Here is a 13,762-nt window from a genome sequence, read left to right as displayed (position 1 = left end):
AAGTACATACCGATACTATTGTTTTCTGACTTTTAACACAGCTAAAAAACAGCCTTACCTGTTTTCAGCACCTTTCCATCTCTTACCCAGCCTGCTGCTCCTTTTACGCCTCACAGCCCAGCCCTGAGCCAGACCTTTCTTACACCATTTTTAGCACAATATTTGAAAACACCCGAAAAGAACTCTTTTTCCTATATTATGATAGTCTCTAATTTCCTCTGGCAATAATTTACCCACATATTCAAGCTAATTTTTCCCTTTTTTCTCTCCCCAAATCTCATCCCACTCTTCCTTATGTCCCCACTGATTATTTCACACACAGTAATGCCTTTGTATCTCCCTTTTCTGGAGTCTGAAAGCTTCTGAGTGATGCTGTCAGTGAGTGGAAAATTCAAGGAGTTTGGCTGGTAGGAAATTCTCACACATCAGATGGGAAGAGAGTTAAAAGACAATGGAATGTCCTTGCTGTGTATCTACATTGCAGATGAGAGAAATAAACCTGGGCTGGGAACATATTTAGCAGAGCCACACTGGAGGTGGATGTGTCTCAAGGGGTTTAGAAGCAGCCAGAGCAGGGCAGGAATCCCCATCTGGCTGCAGGAGCCACGGGGCCTTGGAACTAACTCTGCATTTTGAGGCTCACCTCAGAAGGAAAAGAGGATCCAACTTTGTGCTTCCCCCTGCAGCTCTGCTCTCCTCCCTCTGCTTGCTGTAAATGGCACAACTCAAGTTTTGATGTGCAGAGCACTGACCACACTTTATTCTTTAAATTGGCTAATTCTTCCCAAATTTTAAAAATTATTCCAAGTGCAGATTCCCTCACAGTCCCCCAGTGAGATACTAAATCCTCACATACACCTGTTTCACAAAGTTAAACATTTATTAGGAACAAGAACTATTACAAAAAAGATATCCATAGTCTAAATATATACATGAGGTTTAAACATAACATTTTCATGTACCTTTAGCTATAAAAATACATTAGATTAACTGTATCCTAATTTATAAATATAGTTCTTTTCTTTTAAAAAAAACAACTAGTATTCATATGAAAGCCTTATTGTGCAATGGAGGACTATATATACCCTCTAAGGGGTTATTTTAGTGTCTAGTGTTATATAACTTAGGAAATTCAGTGTGTAGAGTCAAACCCTGATTTATACAATAAGAGATACGTTGACTTTTTAAAAACTTGATAAGGGGAAAAAAAGTGAAATATATATCATATATATAAAGCCAGAAGAGTAGGATTTTAAGAATTTCAGATTATTTCAATCTCCACCACTGTTTATCAAAAATACAGAGATGCATCAAGATAACCAGCCTCACCTACCCAACCCTCAGGTGGGCAAGAGTAAAATGTTTGTCTGAGAAGATGTTTGCACTCTTAAGTGTCTTACAAAAATAGAAACTTATTTACAATGATCCCATTTGGCCTTTCATGGGGAAGGGAGGACATTTTCATCACTGGATGGGGAGATTTTCCTGCCTCACACCCTGTGGGAGGACAGGCTCCTGGTTACACTGTTGGAGGTATGTCATGTCAGAAGTGAAGTGATGTTGAAGTGCAATTTCAACATTCACCAACTAATAAGGAAGTTTAGGCTCATGCAAACTTTTTCCCTTACTTACTTATCGCCACCCACCTTCCTTCCTCCTCCAAAAAAAGCTCCACTCATGCAACAGAATTTGTTGCTGTCTGAGCCTATCTGTGAGCAAAGGAAGGTACTGGGTAAATCCTGGCTTGCAGCAGAGAGGTTAGACCTGCATTTCTGCTCCAAGCTCTGACATCTGGAGCAGCAATCCTTATCAGTGCTCCCTGGAGATCTGCTGATAAGCCATAAGGAACCTCGGTGGGCTTGTTCTCAGAGGGCAACCCCAGAGGGATCAGCTGAACTTCCTACCAAGCTGTCACCACTAACTCCTGCACACTCACAGCTCCTGCAGACGTGGGACTGGCTGTGCCTTTGCCAGGGGTCTCCAGCAGAATCAGGAGGAGGGGAAGCAGTGAACCCAGGAACTGAAGATAGTCTGTGGCTTGTCATTAAACTCATAATTAATATCATCATAATGTCTGGGCATGCAAAGAAGTTACTGCAGGAGGTGCTAAGGCATGAACTCGGTGTGACAGCCACTCCATGGACAGCTGTGAAAGGGACAATCCAAGGCAGTTTTCTCAGTAAAGGATTCTCTGTGCTGGCCACAAGATGACAGCACTCACAAGGACAATGGCTGTGAAGCTGCTGACAGACTAAAGTCCAGCCACAGCTTATTCCATGGTAACTGGCTTGAACACCCTCCTCTTCAGCACTCAAGGTGTGCTGGGGAGCACCTGCCTTTTCACACTGCACTTCCAGGAATGTATTTTAAGCTACATTCATACAAGATAAAGAAGCAGTGTGAAAGAGCTGGCAAATTTTACTCTCATAGTAATAGTCCTGGCTCAAAAAACAAAGAGATGTTCAAAAAGCCTGAAAGTTACAGAGCAAGACAGTGCAGGACAGTTTCCTGCAGCTCTTCTGCTCCCTCTCCCAGATCAGGATTGGTATGGGGTGTTTTCTGTGGGGTATCTACCATGCTACATGCTCAGCATCCAACTCGGTGTCACCACAGTAAGTGCAGTGCAAAATCCTCTTGAGAAAAGTGCTGTAGTGAAGGTTTGAGATACAACTGTGACTCACTGGGAGCCAGAAGGGTCAGCAAGTCAGGAACTTGCATTTGCAGCATGTGTAGTGTATGCACACCCAAACATCAGGTTCCAAGGACACTTGAAAAGTCTGGCTCTGTTGGGTGACATAGTGGCCCCAAAAGAGTCCTCTAGGAAACTCCCACAAATCTCATTCAGGGCTAGAATATCACCAGGATGGAGAATGCACTTATCTTTAGAGAGACCATGATAGCTCTTTCAAAGAGAATTTCCTTACAGATCCTTCCATGAAAGCTTGCACTCCCATTCCAAACTTCAGCTGCAATCTTCACACAAACTCCACCAACTCCAGTCAAGTTGTTCTAACCCTTACCACTCAAGTCCATCTCTGCCAAGGGAAAGCCAAGTGCCTCTGAAGGATTTGCCAGTACCTCTGATGGTACCAGCAGTCTCTCTAACATGCCAGTGATGTCCACATCCTTCAGGGGTACAGTTTGGAAGCAGATGTCCTGCCAGCACTGTGACTGACCAGTGTTTGAGCCACAGGGAGCAGGCAGATGTACAGCCAGGGACTTGTAGAGTACAAGTGTGTACTGCCAGTTGGGGCAGTGAATCAGTTTTTGAAGAGCCAGTTGGTAAAATGGAGTCCAGTAGATTCAGTGTTTCTAGAGGAATAAAGACAGGTGTTTCCATTTTCCTTCCCTCCCCTCCCCCTTGCTCTGAACACGTCCCCCATGTGTCACATTCAGAGTGTCAGCATTTTAGGCCCCCTGTTTTCATGGACTCTTCTGGGAGAGTTTGATGGTGACTGTTTTCACTTCGGTGTATTCTGCCAAAGCATATTCCCCACTGCAAGAGAAAAGAAGAGGAAAGGGACAAACAGTTGTCAAATGTTCATGTGAGAGAAGAGAGTTGCACACATGTGCATCTTTGACATCAGGTCATTAAAACCAAATCTGAACAATTTACACCAAATATCCAACTACACTTGTCCCACCACTTCTAATAACCATCAAGCACATGCACATAAGTACAAATAACAACACCCTGTTGTGAAAGAAACAGACTGCTTTGGTCACTGTAATCCAAAAGATGACTTGTAACTGCCTAGTGCAACCTGAGTGCTGCTGTGAGAGGCCATACAAGAGACAGCCATGCACACACCATTACTGGTTCTTAGACAGCAATTAAAGGAATTATTTTTCACCAAAAGAAAGCTTCTATCTGTAAGATATCATGTCATCAGGAGGGCACAGTTGCTGCAGAAATGCATACTGATGAGAGAGCCCACCACTGCATTATGTCTTGCTTGGTGATAACTGGCTCTGTTCCCATGTCCTTCCCATGGGAAAGCTCTGACATCCTTTAATTAGCCAGGCAGTCAGGCACAGCAAACCATAAGGTCTCAATATATATTTGTGTCCCATCTGAGGATTCATTTATTTGCTGTGCTTAGCAAATGAGGCACCTGAATGTCTCAGAGCAGCAGATGTACCAGAACAGTTACTGGAAATGGTTTCTGGGATTAAATCTGGCTTGTGAAAGAAAAAGTGTGTTAGATTCCTCTGAGGAGTCTGGTGAATGGTCTAAGAAAACCTGTCTCCTATACAAGACAAAAATTAAGATTTTAGACAATGTCTCAGCTCTGTATCTAACTCATGGGGTGACCTTGGTTTAAAAATTTCAGCTTTAGTAACTATCAAGAGCTGATGTGTCTGGTAGCCCCACTGCAACAGGCCAGGCTGGCAAGAGGGACAGAGGGTTCTTCTGTAATTTAGCAGCAAGCTTGGAAGGTGGGATGTAGAATGATTTGGGAGATCATTCCTTCCCACCTGAACAAGAGCAATGATACAGCAGCCAAGAGAGGCACAGACACCACCATGGATGGAGCAGGTTTGGGGTGGATACCTGTATCCTCAGCCATGGTGCCCCATTTCTCCCTTCATCTAAAAGTCTAACTAGTATGGAAAAGTGCTTCCAAGTGGACTTGACTGAACTGGAGCTATTAAAAGCTTATAAAGCAGATGAAGGTGCTCCTAAAGGAGTGCTTTACATCCACGCTCTACTGCCTTAGCACCTCCCTGTGGAGCATGCTGCAAGCCTGATTAAACTTTAAAAGCAAATTCAACAGTGTTTTCACAGTCACAAATGTTACTGCATTCACCACCCACACAGAAACAAAATATTGAGCAAAACTTACAGTTCTCTGCCATTGCCTGACATTTTAAAGCCACCAAAAGGAGCCTGAGCATAGAGCGCATTGTAACAGTTGATCCTACAATAAAAACATCAATTTTAAAAAGACAATTCAATACCAAGGAAAAGCAAGATGATGACAACAGCAACAATACAATAAAAGGCTGAAATCTCTCAGCTTTCTCTTTCATACAATTCAGTCACTTGAGAAATCAGATTTTTGCAATAAAATCTTCTTTTGCTGCAGAAACAGAAAACATCTGAGTAGTTCTCAGTCTGACCTACATCTCACTTCATATCCTCTAATGGCAAAGACATTCATGCTTGAGCTGGAATTTATGCCATGTTCAAAGTCATGATTAATATAAATAGTCCAAGCTAGTCCCTAATTTATTAAGCACATTCTGAAATGAGCGTGTTTGCTCAGAAAGCTGTCTAAACACTCACAATGAGGCCCCAGCATCCCCTTCCAGGTATAGAAAACATTTGGACTGTATCAGACAATTGTGTCACAGTAAAATAAAAGCACTGGGCCCATTCCTGTAGATCCTTGGTAGGAAAAGCTGCTGCAGACACTTCCCCAGCATCTCAGTAAGATCAAATGACTGAAGGTCACAGAGCACAGGTGTGGTTTGTGCTGGAGGTGTGCACCTCCATGTGTGTTCAGCACATGTATCCTTCAAAGCCCAACATCCCATTTTAATGTAAATATTTGAGGCTGATTCTTCTGGTGCCAACTCTTGAAATTAATCCTCTGCTTCAGAAGCAGACACCAGATCAACTTCCTGTCTTGAGTGGGAAAAAAACCAGGATTCCATCTTTAAAACCATTCTAATATAAAAGAAGAAATTCTGTATGCAAAAATAGCTGCTTTCCTTTGTGACAGTGGTGTGTTGCCATCTACTGTCCATACTCGTTTATGCAGCAAAATCCCATCTGGTGCTGGCTAAAGATCATGAGAATTGCCTTTTGCAATGCCTTTTGCTCCATACATGGTTTTGGAAGGCATCATGTCTGGTGGAACTTACTGCAACCCTGACAAGGAAATACCTCAACTGAAGGAAAAAACAATCAATGTCTCCACATGCTGTCTGGGCCTCAGCACCCTGTTTTGAGGAATGGGTGTTGCTTCTGAGCAGAACAAGAATTAGGCAGGCTACTGATACATCTTAGCTCCAGCATTCAGAGAATCACAGATATTCTGAGTTGGGAGGGACCCACAAGGGCCATGAAGTTCAACTCTTAACTGAACGGCATGGGGATGGAGCCCACAACTTTATTATTTTACCAACATGACTGCAAATCCTAAATCCCTCTCCCCTCTCAGGAAACAAAGCCCCAACCCACCCTCTGTTCCCAGCCTGCTCACCAGACTGTTCCTGACTGCAGAGCTGAAGCCAGGGTCAAGGCTCTGTCCAGGTTCTTGGTGAACACCGCAGCTGTGAGTCCGTACTCGGTGCTGTTGGCTCTTCTTATAACCTCTTCTATACTCTTGAACTTCATAATTGGCTGAACTGGCCCAAAAATCTGCACATATCAATTAAACTTTAGTACAGGAAAGCATCTGCTAATCATGGTAATTTTGAAGTAATCAGAATCAGATGCTCTGTTTGAGTAATACATTTAAAACTTTGTATCTTAGCCTTCTAAGGGTCACTGACAGAATGTCTTAAAAACTACTAATTAAACTTCAAAGGAAGCATGGTGATGTGCTGTAGTAGTTAAGTAGTTAATAAATGTTAAGATCCAACGAGTAATGGATCATCTGTAACAATCAAAATAAGCAGAATTAGATCTGGACAGGTTACAAATGATTCATCCTTACTCCATTTACAACTCTCCTTTTGAACTATGAAGCTGAGTGTACTCAAGTAACAATTTATTTCAAGGACTGCAAGTTTTTTCCCTTGGTTTTACCCCTGATTTTGTCACTGTATGCATTTTATTTGCATTAACCACGTCTGTGTTTGACCACAAACTTGGTTCCCAGGTTGCCAGTAGAGGCTACAGCCATACTGAAGGCTTCCCAAATTTTGGGATGGAGTCTCTCATCGGGTACAGCATCAAAGGTGGATCCCTTTCTTGGTCTGCAAGGGCTCACAGCACAATAAAGCCCATTGAATGTGAAGTACAGACTCATTTGGGCTACTTTTAAGGTCATACAAGGGTTTCTAAATGTCTTTTTGTTTTGGAATATCCAGGCTCTTATGTGGAGCCTCAATCCCAGGCAAAGGATGAACGTGCATTTGAAACAAAACTGCCAATGAATGGAACTGGATAAGCTTTGTGAATCATGGCTTGGGATTTGGAGTCAGTTCATTAAGAAAAGGTCTGTCATGGGATTTTCAGCTCTTTTTCTCTCTATTTTTAGCATGTAACTGATGCCCTGACTGACTGATATCTTTCCCAGGTTCCTTAGAGATTCTGTGGCAGAACTGAGACATTTAAACATCTTGCCAGGAGTGAACATCAAGCAGCTCCATAAAAAGCACTAAGCTAAACTATAAACTACAAATGCCAGTTAGAATTTGGCAACTACTTATTTTCCATTAGGGAACATGATGAAAAGTAGATTAACTTCTATTTCAAAGGAATATCACAGGATCTAATCACATGCAGCTTGTTCAACATTTCTGCATATGAATAATGAAAGCCAGAGTATTAGATCTGCACTTTGCTGGCTTTGACCACGTTTTCATATAGGAAAGAAACAGTCAAGTCTCAGGGGATTTTGCCATGAGAATGGAATCTGGGATTGTTTCAGATGTTGAGGCTGCTTCAGAGAACTTCAGTGGCTGTTTCTTTGCTCCTTACCAGCATCAGGTCCCAGAGTTCTTTTCCCACCTTTCTGCAATAAAACAACTCCTTCTCTACAAAGTAGTGGAGCAAAACCACACATGACACTGACCACTGTCACTAGCATTAAACAGGGTAAATAATTGCTCCAGCCTGCTGCAGTGTCAGCTACTCTTACCCAGTTATTTATATTTAGAATTAAAGATTCAGACAGAACCCCCTCCATCACCACTATTTCTGATTCTGAAGCAGCATTTTTCTAGGTGATTTGTACTGTACCTCTTCTTTGGCAATTCTCATGTTGTCAGTGACCTCTGAAAACACCGTGGGTTTTATAAACAGGCCTCTGTCTTCAATGGCAAGACCTCCACACTCCAGCTTAGCCCCTTCTTTCTTCCCACTTTCTATCAGCTCCAGGATTTTATCAAACTGCTCTTGGTCAATCTGTCAGACACAAAAAGGAAAGAAACAAACAGCAGCACCTTTATTATCATGGTTCCAGAGAGGAGTCATGGAATGTGGCCCAGGGCATGTTTGTAGGGCACTGTCAAACTGGGTCAGTTTACAGCTCAGTTTAGGATGTGGCAGTCAGGCAGTGAGCAGGGAGAAAGACAGGACAGGAACACAGTTCTGAGCCACAGAAAACAGAAGGTGAAGTGACATGTGACAGTTTAATCTGATCTAACAGTTTGCTGCCACATGGAGTAGTCTCCCCACTTTCCCTTCCTCCCTGTCCTGGAAATGTGCTGCCAGAACTCACCTCACCTGAGCCCTGGCATTTGCTGATCCCCAGTTCTCAGTAGCAGTGTGAGAACAGCCTGAGATGGACTAGAAAGCTCAGCAAGGGGATCTGACCAGCAACAGAATCACTGCAGGTGAGGGAGAACCAAGACATAAGAAGTATTAACTCAATTTTGCTGCAGTGTGCAGCTTCACCTCCAGCTCTCTGTCCCCAGCTGGAAGAACCCAGCAAGCTCTGCCTCCACCTCCTTCCACACCACACAAACAGCCTCAAAGATCAGCCCTGGTGGTGGGGTGACTTCACAGCAACTGCTGCACCAAAGCCTTGCTTTAAAATCAAAATAATTTTTCACAGTTCTTAGAGCTGGTATAAGCTTGCATTTTTTTCCCTCTGCACTGGGAGCCATATCTTCATTTTTAACTATCTTTTCTAACTCCTCCTAAATATGGAATAATCTCAAATGGTGAGTGCTGCTGTCAGCCTTTAACCAGGGATTGCTGTAGGGGTGGGGAAAGGCCAGTCCAGTGACAGGACCCTGAAGCTGCACAGCTGCTCCAGGACTTGGAGGACACATCATGTACTCCACAAGCACAGGGTGTCCTGTGCTGGGAAGAGGTGCAGAAGCCCACAGCACTTCCAATCACTGCTGATCCTTCATCCATGCTCCACATGCAGCAGTGGGCTGCAGAACTGCAGCTTTCAAACAAACAGACCTGGCTCTTGACATGATGTGGAATTAAGTGATGAAACCCCTTATGGTAAAAGGCTTACAGAGGTGTTTTTAAAAAGAAAAACTCAACAAAAAAAGCTTGACAAATTTATTGGGGTGATTAAAGAAAAAAAGATTCCACCCACTGGTACAAGGTGTCCTGGAAGCCTGGGGTGTTATTCTGATTGCCAGGTATCTCCAGATGCTTGTTCTGGCTCAATCCCCCTCCCTAGGCATCTGGTTTTATTTCAGCAGGGCCAGTTGCCAGTTGGGACTGTTTACACGGAGTGTTCCACACTTGACTCCTCCAGATTACAGACTATATCCTGTCCCTAGTTAATCCTGGCCACACACAATCCAAGTTTTCATGCTTTTAGACAAATATCAAAGCTGCAGGAGGGTGTCCTTGGGATACTTCTGGTACACAGTGGAAACAGAGCCCAGCACATCTCCAGGCAAACAGATGTGTGTAGCCCATGCACTGTCTAAGGGTTTGTGTTCTCTCATGTGTTAAGGTGCTACCTAAGGACACATTTAATTCATGCTACTGCCCCAGGAAATGTGTGCCCTCCTGTAGCACACAGTGTCACACTGAGTTTGGCAGGTGTCACACACATTGTCTATTTGTCTGGTTGCTTAGCTGCCAAGTGTAAATAATTAGAAAATATCTGCAAGTGCTTTCCATCCTGGCATGTCTGTGATCCAGACCAATCCAGTCCATCCACTTCACATCACAGAAAACAAAACAAGGATATTTATACAGCTGTAACTTGTTGCAAGGCAAACTACAGTTAGATGAAAAGACACTGGGGAAAGAAAACATTTGTAAAAATGACATGCAAGGGTGGAACTGTTTGTCATTGTAACTAGAGCTTGCAAGGCTTGTTTAAATTCTGTCCCCTACTCCACTATTATTTATGGTTCAAGCATTGAATTCTATTAAAAACACATGATCTGGTAAAGCAAATTCTACTATTTGTTCATCTAATTCAATAGGGAAGGGAGCTTCTAAGGATCACTGCAATACTGAAAATCTGGGAACCCCCAAATCTTCATCTCTTGCTTCATTTCAGTCAAGACCACAAGGAGAATTTTTTCCATGTGCAAACCTAGTGTTTGTAATCCTACAAAACAGCCCACAACTGGGTCCAACAGGCTGTTTGACACAACCATTTCTACTTAAATGTTTTATTTCACACTTTAATCCTAAAGTGCATGTCTACAGTATAAGGAAAATATTCACTGTCTCAAATCAAAATTTATGTCTTGGGCTCAATCATTACTGGCTAACAAGTGCCACAATTAGTGCTTCTTTTGTTTTTGTATACTAGGTCTTGCAGTCCACAAATCCCAGTATTTGGGGTACTAAAATAACAAAACTAGTCTAGTCTTGTTCTAATCTAATCCCTGTTCTAGTGCCCCAGGATGTCAGTCTCATCTAATGCAATTTGCTGTTCACAGTTGTATAATGCACTGGTTAACCAGTTTGCCATCTGTGCAGATTTATTTTATTGCTTCCTGTGATACAGTTCCCAGGAATCCAAAGTTAAAAACTACCCTTGGTCTGCATTTGAGGTTGGCACTCTGCTCAAACAATCCTGATCACCCCTCAGGTTTCTTGTGGTGTCCTTTGAATTCCAGCCAGTCAGCACTGCCAGACACATGTGAGTTTTGGAGGAGTCTCATCAGAAGCATGCCTCATTTCTGTCTAAATTTAATGCTGTTTAAAGCTGACCTAATTTTAATCAGAGCAGTACAGTTTATATCAGCATAACCCAATACTGCAGCTGACACAGTCTTTTCCCCACTGCAATGCCATGAGCATCCATGCCAGTGAACAGTAATCCACATCAGGGGACTGACCTGAGTAAAACTTTTCTTCCTCACTTCCAAAAAAGCTGGATTAGACCTGAATCAGCCAGTTCCCAAATCTAGTGCAGTGCAATGTAGGAACTGCACATGGCACCACTTTTCCTGGACTAGCTTACATCAAGTTCTTGTGGAACAGGATTGTCATCACCTACAGCTGGTGCAGGACCAAAGAGATCATGAGCTACAACCACTGTCAGCCTGAAGGTTGGCTTCAATCCCTTCCCCCTGTTGGCTTCTAGGCCAGTGACCATCCCACAACAGGATCTATGCAGCATTGTAGTAATGCTGTTGTACGTGTTCACCCTGACTTACACCAAAGGAGGATGAAAGCAACAGGCTGGATCTGAAGCATTTGATGGAGAGAGATGAAGATAAATTATTTTTCCTGGTGATTCTTCCCTTATCCATCAGTTCAAGATCAAAAAACCCTCACAGCCAAGCAGGTTACTTCAGCAACATGGGGGAAAAATTATCTGGAAGCTTCACATTTGAGGAGTAACTTGCAGACAGGAGCCTTTGCTACTTTTGGAGGTATTTTTAAGTCCTTGTGACACTGCATCATTTCTTTCTTTTGCTTAGGTTTCTGTATGTGCCCACAACATAGCTGCAGAGGAAGTGGTTGTTCCTTTGAACTGGCAACCACATAAAAGCTTTGGGATTTGCAGTTTCCTCCCACTCCCTCAACACCTTCCCATCCTGGACTTGACAGTTGCATATACAGAAATTCAGGTGTGTGGGTGTGCTGCCTCTCCTACATGTATAACAGGTAAGCCAGAGCAGGAAAAAAGGACAGATAGGCCATAAAATCTGGCCAGACACTGCTACTCCAGCTTGGTGTTACCCTCAATTGCAGGCTTGTATGCAAAGGGTCTCCCTTAAGCCACAGCAGTGATACCAGTGATCCATCCCAGCAGTGAGCCCAGTTCAACATGCTCCAACCACTGCAGGGTGTTTCACCCTTTAAAACTCACAACTGACTGGATTCAGGAGCTGTTCTCATGAAATCAGTGCTTGAGGGGCAGCTCATCTCTGCTGGAGGAAGCCTCAGCATCAGATTCTTTTCCTAAGAGACCTGAGCAGTTTGAAATCTCTGGGCAAGTCACAGGGCTAGATGCAGCCTCAGCATGAGCAGGGGATGTACATCATCTTCCTCCCCATGCTGAGGGCAAGCAATGGGGCTTTACCATGCATGAATCATGTACAGATCCAGATCAGGAGAGGCAGATGTCCTCAGAGCCACCCTTTCTCTGAGGGATCCTACACAGACAGCATCAAGGAAAGAAAAACCCACAGTGCAGTGAGAAAAGAGACCTTGGCTATAGGTTTCTGGGAACCTTGCTTTATTTTTGGTACCAAATTGTGGGCCTGTGAGAAGATCTGACCTAAGAATCATCTTCCCCCAGAGCTCTCCAGCACAACTCTGATTGCCTCAAAAGGAAAAACTAAAAGGAAGGCTCTGGAAGTATTGAGGAGGCTGGTTCTGACAGCAGTTTGGCATGTTTCTTCCTCTTAATTCAGCTGAAACTTCTCCAAAGGATCAGAAAGGCAGCAGAGGAGGAGAGGGAAAGTGAGGACTCAGGAGTCTCTGGGCTCTAACTGCTTGTCATCACCCACACAGCCAAGGAGCTGAATAGCCATTTAGCTGCACTCTTCTGCACAGAGCTATGGCTCACTGCAACATGCTTTGTGTTACTGCACCAGGGAGACAGCCCCTTCATAAAGCTGGATAAGAACTGAATTAAATACATTTGTGTTTTAAAAAAAAATTACAACATAACATTTCAACAGTTGTGATTAATTGATATTTAAAATAGAGAGGAAAAATAAAGCCACGATACATTACTCACCCCTCGGCACTTCTGCTGGGACCGCGTCCGTAAGGATAATATTTACACAAGGAAAATTATACAAAACCACAACCAAAAACCCAACAACAACTGCTCTGAGACACACAGTTACCTGGGGCCCTTGCTCAGTTCTGGCATCAAAGGGGTCTCCAACCAGTCTCTTCTTGGCAAACTCCACGCTGCGCTTGACGAACTCGGGGTAGATCTGCTCCTCCACAAAGACCCGGGAGGCAGCAGTGCAGCACTGCCCCTGGTTGAAGAACACGCCTTGGTGGGCACATTCCACTGCCAAGTCCACTGTCAGATGACCCAGGAGGGAGAGAAGTGTTACCACATGCACAGTTCCAGTGTTTCCAGATTTGTTGTTTTCCTTTCTCTTTGGAAAACCTCCTTAAAAAATGCTGACAATGGTCCACACCCATGGAAGGCACTCACTGGGCCTCACTGCCCCCAAACCAGATCTTTTATTGCATCCACCTCCCTTCCTGCCTTTTGTCTTGAGGTCTAGTTAGACATAGTTCCTGATACTTTCTTCCACAAGGACTCACTGAAGGCAGTGACCAGTTTTTCTTGCTGTGGGAATTCTTGATACCATGCATTGGGTCTTAAAGACAAGTTTCAGTTGTGATTGCTCAGAAAGCAGCACGCCAGCTTTGGCCAGCTCCTTGCACTGCTCCCTATTAGCAGCTGACACAAATACCTCTGATTTTCAACCTGTGCTGTGCAGGACTGGAAAGATTTTCTCAAAGCCAAATAAGATTTTTTCAGCCATTTTGGTAGCCACAGGTTACACAAAAGCGTAATGGAACACACAAAGTGAGCCCTGGAGACCACCAGGAGAGAGGTGAAGGCTGGATTAGACCAGGTCCTACAAAACTCCCCTGTCACAGGAATGCCTGTAGAGGGCTGCTTTGCAGAAAACTGCTTTCCCCAGTGCTTGGCTCAGACTCTGC

The 13,762-nt window shown here is 43.7% G+C and overlaps 1 protein-coding gene across 1 annotated transcript in view; it reads right to left on the bottom strand.

Annotated features, from left to right (window-relative positions):
- Nucleotides 1-2,400: 2,400 nt before the first annotated feature.
- ALDH1A3 (aldehyde dehydrogenase 1 family member A3) overlaps nucleotides 2,401-13,762 on the bottom strand; it is a 31,105-nt gene continuing 19,743 nt past the window's right edge. The window contains exons 9-13 of the mRNA XM_033071108.1: nucleotides 12,922-13,106; nucleotides 7,919-8,083; nucleotides 6,213-6,370; nucleotides 4,848-4,922; nucleotides 2,401-3,496 (exon numbers count right to left, since the gene is read on the bottom strand). Coding sequence (XP_032926999.1) covers nucleotides 3,424-3,496; nucleotides 4,848-4,922; nucleotides 6,213-6,370; nucleotides 7,919-8,083; nucleotides 12,922-13,106 — 656 coding nt within the window. The 3' untranslated portion in view covers nucleotides 2,401-3,423. The remainder of the gene's footprint in view (nucleotides 3,497-4,847; nucleotides 4,923-6,212; nucleotides 6,371-7,918; nucleotides 8,084-12,921; nucleotides 13,107-13,762) is intronic.

This window comes from Catharus ustulatus, chromosome 12 (assembly GCF_009819885.2).
Source record: "Catharus ustulatus isolate bCatUst1 chromosome 12, bCatUst1.pri.v2, whole genome shotgun sequence".
Classification (NCBI taxonomy): Eukaryota; Metazoa; Chordata; class Aves; order Passeriformes; family Turdidae; genus Catharus; species Catharus ustulatus.
Note: the sequence above shows the minus strand (reverse complement) of the source record. Positions and strands in the feature narration are given on the sequence as shown.